Raw genomic sequence first — 7,555 nt, 5'->3', positions numbered from 1 at the left:
GCTTCGTGGCGTTTGTTGATCCTTTGGAGCATCGTGAGAGTCATCTCGTCAATTTTAGATTGTGGGATTTTCGCCCACTCTTGCTTCAAAACTGGAGTAAATCGCTCTTTGAAGTTGGTTTTTTTGGTTGTTTCTTGACTTGCAAGAATACTTGCAAATACTTGACTTGCAAATACACACACAGCATGGTCACAAGTAAATAGACACCACCTTTTTAGAAAAAATGAAATTTTTCAGTCATATTCACATGAATTGATCTATTTATAATTTAATTAAATTTAATTGAATTGGTTTTTTTGGTTGTTTCTTGACTTGCCGGTCGAGTATGGCCCAGAGGTTTTCGATGGGGTTCATGTCAGGAGATTGGCTCGGCCAGGGCAACTTCTGGATACCATTTTCTTCCTGCCACCTTTGGGTGTTTCTAGCCGTGTGACACAGTGCTCCATCTTCCTGGAACAACATTGTGTTCTTGTCCACGAAACCCGAGGAATAAAGTGCCAAGAGTCCTTCCTCCAATATTTTGATGTATTTCGCAAAATTTATGTTGCCAACGCACTCCACTTAGCTTGATTTCCCACCAACCCAAACAGCTCCCCAAACCATCACGCTGAAACCACCATGCTTCACAATTGGCTGCAATCTGTTGAGCCAAAACTCTTGGTGAGGCATTCTCCAGACCCATATCCTTCCACTGTCCGAAAATTGAGCGAATCTTGATTTGTCTGAGAACAATACGGTCTTGCAAAAGTCCAGAGGCTTGTTCATCATATCACTTGCCCACTTCTTTCGTCTGACTATGTTGGCAGGTCTTAATAAGGGCTTCCGTCTAGCTGCTCTGCAACGATTACCCAATCTGTGGAGAATCCGTTGAACAGATTTCGGGTTCATCCCACCAACTTTGGCCACTTCTGCAGTCGTTAATCTGCGATCCATTTCGATGCTCCTCTTGACAGCCCTTTTTGTCCTTTCCGATGGACCAGGACGACCTTGACGCTTCTCAGTTGATTCCTTGCCGTGTTTCATGAACTGCACGATGATTCTGTTGACTGTCGAAAGCGGGATTCCCATATTCTGCGAAATTTGCCTCTGACTTATTCCACCATCTGCTTGACCAACTATCCTTCCTCTAACAAAATCTGACAATTCGAGAGAACTTTGAGTTCTAAGCATGTTGTAGCACAAGATAATTAGTGTGTGGACCATTTTCATTTATATAGTGCTCTGTGAACACAAATTAGTTAGCATAAATCAGTTAAATGACGAAAAATTTAGGTGTCTATTTACTTGACCACTCAGAGTACATTAGGATTAAAATTTCAGAAAATCTTATGAAAATCTGTTGGTTCTTTAACTTTTACTGTGTAAAGTCCAAATAATACTGTGAAAGATTATGTATACCAGTTTATACATATATGTATCTACACACACACACAATACGCACACAGATATATATAAATACTGAATATTAAAGAAGTCCAGTGGTAGAGTTTATTGAAATTTTGTTTCAGTGTATATAAATTCATATGGTAATATTTCAAGCCATTATTTTGCCATTTTCCAGAAATCAAAAAACAAGAAAAAAGCTCCAAATTTTAACTTTTCAGCTATTCATCTGATTCATGACCCACAAGGTGAGCTACAACTTTCACACATATATATATGGTTATGTTTTTTTTATGTTTTCTGAATAGATGGCCGAGTGTGTAATGTGCAGATCTGTTGTTCATGTCCTGTTATAAGGGTGATGGTCAAATACCATTATTCAGTCAGACTAGAGTAACACAAGAGTTGTGATGAACGTTTTTACCTTCCTTCTAGTATATCAGCTCAAAATTAAGAATAGCTAATGCAGACAACCCTTGAGTATCTTTGCATGAATATATGATAACAAACAAATAAATTGTTGAATAAAAGTAAGGAGTTCAGAAATTAAGAAGAGAAAATGAATTACAATAACATCTTTTGTTTTACATGGATCTCTTACTTAGCATGAAATTCAGATAGTCTGTAACACCTTGTTCATTCTGTTTGTTTGTTAATCATTCAACATGAATTCTTAATAGTAAGTAAACATTTGCTAAATACTTACAATAACATTAACCTAATTAATAGTTTTTTTAGGTATTTTTAAGTTTACTTACTTCAACACGAGGAAAACGTTTTGTATGGCATATTTCTATATTACTAATACATATCAACAATGTGTAGTAAACAGAGGAATGGAAGCTAAGAAAGTGTATACACACTCTTAATAAAACTACTCTCAGAATTGATAAACATTATTATTCAAGAAATCAAAATACATTAAGAAAACTGATATTTAATTTCCTTTTTTTAAGCGTGCTGTTGAAGTTTTTCTAACATTCATTTATCCATCAAAATGTCTAAATAGGTACAATGTATAGTTTCTCAGTGTACTGAGCAGTTACTACATAAAACTATTTTGGAAATAAAATAGATGACAAATAGAAGAGGGTATGTAGAAACCATGGCTTAAACAAACTGTAGTTATCTTGATGATATACTTTCCTATCACGAAAGTATTGCAATATTCGAATAGCTTGGCTGCTACAAATGTAAGGCTCTATGAGGTGTTTGAAGATCACATTCAATCATGGGTTTTATTGTATCAAAAAAGTGGCGAGTAAACTGGACATCCATATAAATAATATGCTTGTGTTTGTTTGTCAGGAACTTTTCTTGTAAATTTCTTGATCAACTGTTATGAATCTCATATTGTTTGAGGAGTCCAGATTGCATATTGGCTTTTCAATTTAGAATCAACTTACTTCTGTTTTGCTTAGTCAAACATTTCAGTGCAATGAGTATGATACACAATGGCACAGTGTCGTTGTCATCACATGACGATTGGCTTCAATTTCAACTTTTTAAGTTTTTATTTGAAAAGTATTTCACACACACACAACACTTAATCCTCATGTAATTTCCTAAAAAATTAACATTACAATAAATACAATTTGTATTAATTTATTTTGTTCTAAACTATGCATGTGCTGTTCCTTAAAACCATATGTTTATCACTGTGAACATTTATTCAAATGTTTCTGCACATTCAGCTAAGATTGCCTTCGTTACAACATTACATTTACTTTGCAATAATTTAGCTTTGGTTTGTTTCATAGATTGCTATAAACACCTTTTAGCTACTTTTTACTGTTTCAACTCATAAAACTGTGTCATTCACTGAATGCTCGTAACTATTTCATACTCTGTGCACTATTATAAATACCATTACTTTCCTTTATTGTTTATTTAAGGTATAGTTTTATTAAATAAAGTTATGTATGTGTAGTTTTATTAAATAAACTTACGTCTACATGAATTTGTTTGTCTGACTTCATAAAAGTTTTCCAAATAGACCAGGATTTATCGATTTAACACAAAATGCCTGCATGAAAACATTGCTTAAATAGAATAAGAAACATTCAAGCAAAGGGCATGAAACTAATGTAAAGGTTTTGCAGGTTGTAGTTAGTTGTAGAATATTATTTTCAGCATTTAGTATTTTTTTATTATTTTTAAAAATTTCAATAAAACATGTTTGCAGAAGCTTATAATTTTCTTTTCTTTATAGATTAGATCTTGTAATAGTAATAGATATTGTAATTGTAATAGATATTTATTACATACTTTTCCATAAACATGGATAATAATTTAATAAAGCCATATTAAAATAAACATTTTTTTTTGTGTTCAAAATGAAATTTTAACAGGATGCTCTTACTTGCAGTAATATATTTCTTTAACCTGTAGCCCAAATGTCAGAAGTCACCTATTTTGGAAAATGTATCAAATTACATTTATTATATGATGCCTTCCTCAGTAATCAAAGAAATATAAATACTGAACAATGTACTAAACAATTCTTGTTGCAGTTGCATACATACTTGCAGTCAGTAAATCAAAAGATAATTTCTAAATTGAATTATATAAAATTCATGAGATAGTTTTTCTTAATGTGAATCCCGCATCTTGAGATAATAGCAGGAAGCAGTGATAAATACCTTCAATATTCTAAATATGGTGTAACAATATAAGAAAAAAAAACATAATTTTGTAAAGGATCCATAATGAAATTTCTATTATTGTCAAACTGCTGTGAACTAAAACAAATGAAATAATTACATGTGACTGGTAATGAAGTGATGATGAATTGAAGAGGATCAGTTTGATATTTTAATTCTTGAACTTTTGCTTGAAAATATTGGTTGAATAGTATCAATTATTTCATTTCTAAGAATATTTTCAAGAACACAAGAATTAGAGAGCAATGTAACTATACAGTTTTCATGAGTTCACAGATAACTTTGTACTTTTTTAAGTTCTTTACTTATACTATATTTATTTAAGTAATACTACAATAAAACAAAGCATTGAATCTTTTGAAAATCACTTTATTCCACTCACCAGCTGGTGTATAATTTTATACAACTTGGGCTTTGTATATATATATAAGATCTGTTTCATGAGTAGTAAAGTAGGAAATCATGTATTATTGTTTCTGTTTGGGTAATAGACCAAAATGCTGTGTTACCTTACATACACTGTTTGCAATGTATATCTGTATCTTAGAATTACTCATTTTGTTAAGATTGTTTAATGGTATTTAGCTTTGCCATTAACCCTCTTGCTACAGATAGGTCAGAGTGAGCATTTCATAACCTTTTACTGCATTGTATTCAAAATATACTTAAACTACTTTATTATCATTGTATGCAAATAAACATGCATCAGTTTTCAGTTCTTAATTTTATAAGGAATATTTTTAAAAATCCTCAATCTCTCTTAGTATGAGAATTGTAACATTTGTTCTCTAGGTCTTCCCTCTTCTGTAACTATTGTGAAACTGCTGTAAACTAAAACATGAAATAATTACACGTGAAAGGAAATGAAGTGATGATGTATTGAAGAGGACAATTTCCCTAAACTATCACAATTTTTCTGGTTTTCTAACTATGTGACAAGAAAAGTTGCAAAATCATCCAAACTAGTCATTATCTTTCCCATGGGAACAAAGCCTCTACTAAGAGGGAAATTGATAATTCTCTGTTCAGAAAACAATGTTCTGTAATACGTCATTTGATAGATGAAAACCTTGGCTTTCTGTTGTTTACAGATAATATAGTATTAAATGTAAGAGAGAACTATTAATAAATATGGAACGAGGGGATGTGACCAGTATGTGTGGCAAGAGGGGTCTGATTTTCTATTTGATAGTGCTCTATAACCAAAGAAAATTGAAGGCTATAAAAATTATGGTTTGTCTGAGCAAATGAAGATTTGATAGTGAGTAATTTACATTGAATTTTTTACTTATTGGAGGGGTGGTGGATAAAATAGAGAAGAGGAGATGCCTAGAGAAAATGTGTCACGTGTCATGCTAGGGGAAATTCAGGATATTTTTAAATATTGCCTTGTAAAATTAAAAACTTAAAACTGGTATACTATTAAAATATGGATTATAAGCTAAGATTTTATGCAATACTAATTGGTATAACACTAAAAAAAAAAAGTAGATGATTAATATTTTGAATGTAAGTCACTAAAACCTCGTGACATGTGCAGTAAAGGATGCTCATCAGGATAAGGTTAATTTAAATTGTTACTGAAAAAAAAGTTAGATATATGTTTAGAAGGTCCTAGAGATTATTCAAATAAAATTTTACAATTTTCGTATGAAGAAAAGTTTTTCTAATCTTAGCATGAAAAATCACATTGCACTCGGAGCAGTCAACACTTTGACTCCATTTATTCATGTACAAGTCTTTAGTAAAGATATTTAAAAAATCTGATTCTTTGTGTACAAAAGACTTGTAATGTTTACAGAAAGCTTACCAAATTTCCTGAAGATACACAAAACATTAAAAATTATAGAATGGAAACCCTGGTGGTAACTTTAGGGTTACAAATTTGGTTGAATCAATTGAGCCTGTAGCGAGAGGGTTAATACAACATCATTTAACTTAATTTAACATAACACTTGATTTGCTCATTGTTTTTGTATTATAGGTATGGCAGAAAAATTGCTCAAGTCCTTAGAAACAATGAATGAAAGATATGAAGTAAAGCTAATGGTGATGAACCTGGTTTCACGTCTTGTTGGGACTCATGAGGTGAGAACCTTGTAAATGGTTTTGTCTTCTAACATTTGTTGTTTTCATACATGAAAATGGTAATTCTTTCTTGCATAAGTAAAGCCTAAAATAACTGAAGAATAGCTCAACAAGTGAACATGTATAAAACAAACAGCAGCATAAAATGTTATTATAAAATAAATACAAGAACAAAAATGAAAAGAATTAACAAAATAGAAGAAAAAAAATAAACTGTTAAGTTAGCTTTTGATGCAAAATGTATAAAACTAGTATCTGAAAAATGAAGAGCACTTTTGATGATGACGAGAAACCCACTTGAAGTAAAAATGTACAGCAGAGATGGTTGGTATGGGTATTAAAAACTTTAATTAAAATGAAGTACAAGAACCTTCTAGTTTCGACCTTCTTAGGTCATCTTCAGGTTGAAACATTGTTCTTGTACTTTATTTTAATTGAAGAGCACTTATGTCATTTCATAAATTAGCAATTACAATAATAATGTTTTAAACATTTAGGGAATTGTCTTTTCATTTTGTCCCTCTATATTGTGCATTCAGGTTTTCTAGAAACAGTTTGTAGATAATTGTGCTAAAATATTTTTTTTAACAAAAACATCATGGAATTTCAAACCTTCAGATTTTTTGTGCATGTGTGTTTCTTGAGCATATTCTTAGTAATATATTTCAAAGAAAGAGTCCATAACTCTCAAAACATATTTCTTTTTGGGAGTGAAAGATGTTTTTTTTTTTTAGTTTTAGATTCTTTTTTTTTGTAATACTAAACATTGTAATCTTAATCTTAATCATTGTAGTTATGTTGGTATGTTTATGATATGGATTTGTAAATTGTTTTTTGGTATTTTATAAAAGCAAATTATAATGCAAGTATTTAGTGCTACTCTTCTGCTGTACTGAACTGTAGTATATGAAGCATTCTTGTTTATAACTTTTGTTTTTAAGTGTTATTAGCCCTTTTGTACTTTCATTTTCTTTAACATTGACTAATATACTTATTAAAAACTGTTTAATCCTTTCTTTAGCTCATACTCTTGAACTTCTATCCTTTACTACAACGTTTTGTTCAACCACATCAACGAGGTCAGTGTCTTTTATCTATCATTTTTCTATTTGTAATTTTTTATAGTAATTTTTAGTAACTTTATTATGTTTTTTGAGACATGGTGTTTGGCTCATAGTAATAAGTGAATTGTTTTAGTTGTTTTTTCAGAAATCAGTTGATATAATAATATTTTTATGAATCTTATGCATGATAAAATATATGTATTTCTTGATATTTATCTATCATTGTGGTGTGTAGAGGGAGAAATGTTGAACCCATGACTCAAAATTGGCAGTGGCTATCTGACAAAAGACAGTGTGCTTTAGTGATCATCAAGGACAGTGGTTATGCTAGTCTTTAAATTATTATTATTATTATTA

At 30.9% G+C, this 7,555-nt stretch overlaps 1 protein-coding gene across 1 annotated transcript in view; it reads left to right on the top strand.

Moving 5' to 3' along the window:
* Positions 1–7,555, top strand: part of LOC106461217 (protein SDA1 homolog) — a 68,176-nt gene that overhangs the window by 39,383 nt on the left and 21,238 nt on the right. The window contains 3 exon segments of the mRNA XM_013921012.2: positions 1,562–1,631; positions 6,031–6,134; positions 7,156–7,213. Coding sequence (XP_013776466.1) covers positions 1,562–1,631; positions 6,031–6,134; positions 7,156–7,213 — 232 coding nt within the window.

This window comes from Limulus polyphemus, unplaced genomic scaffold (assembly GCF_000517525.1).
Source record: "Limulus polyphemus unplaced genomic scaffold, Limulus_polyphemus-2.1.2 Scaffold915, whole genome shotgun sequence".
NCBI lineage: Eukaryota > Metazoa > Arthropoda > Merostomata > Xiphosura > Limulidae > Limulus > Limulus polyphemus.
The sequence above is the reverse complement of the archived record's forward strand: the minus strand, read 5'-3'. Positions and strand labels throughout refer to the sequence as shown.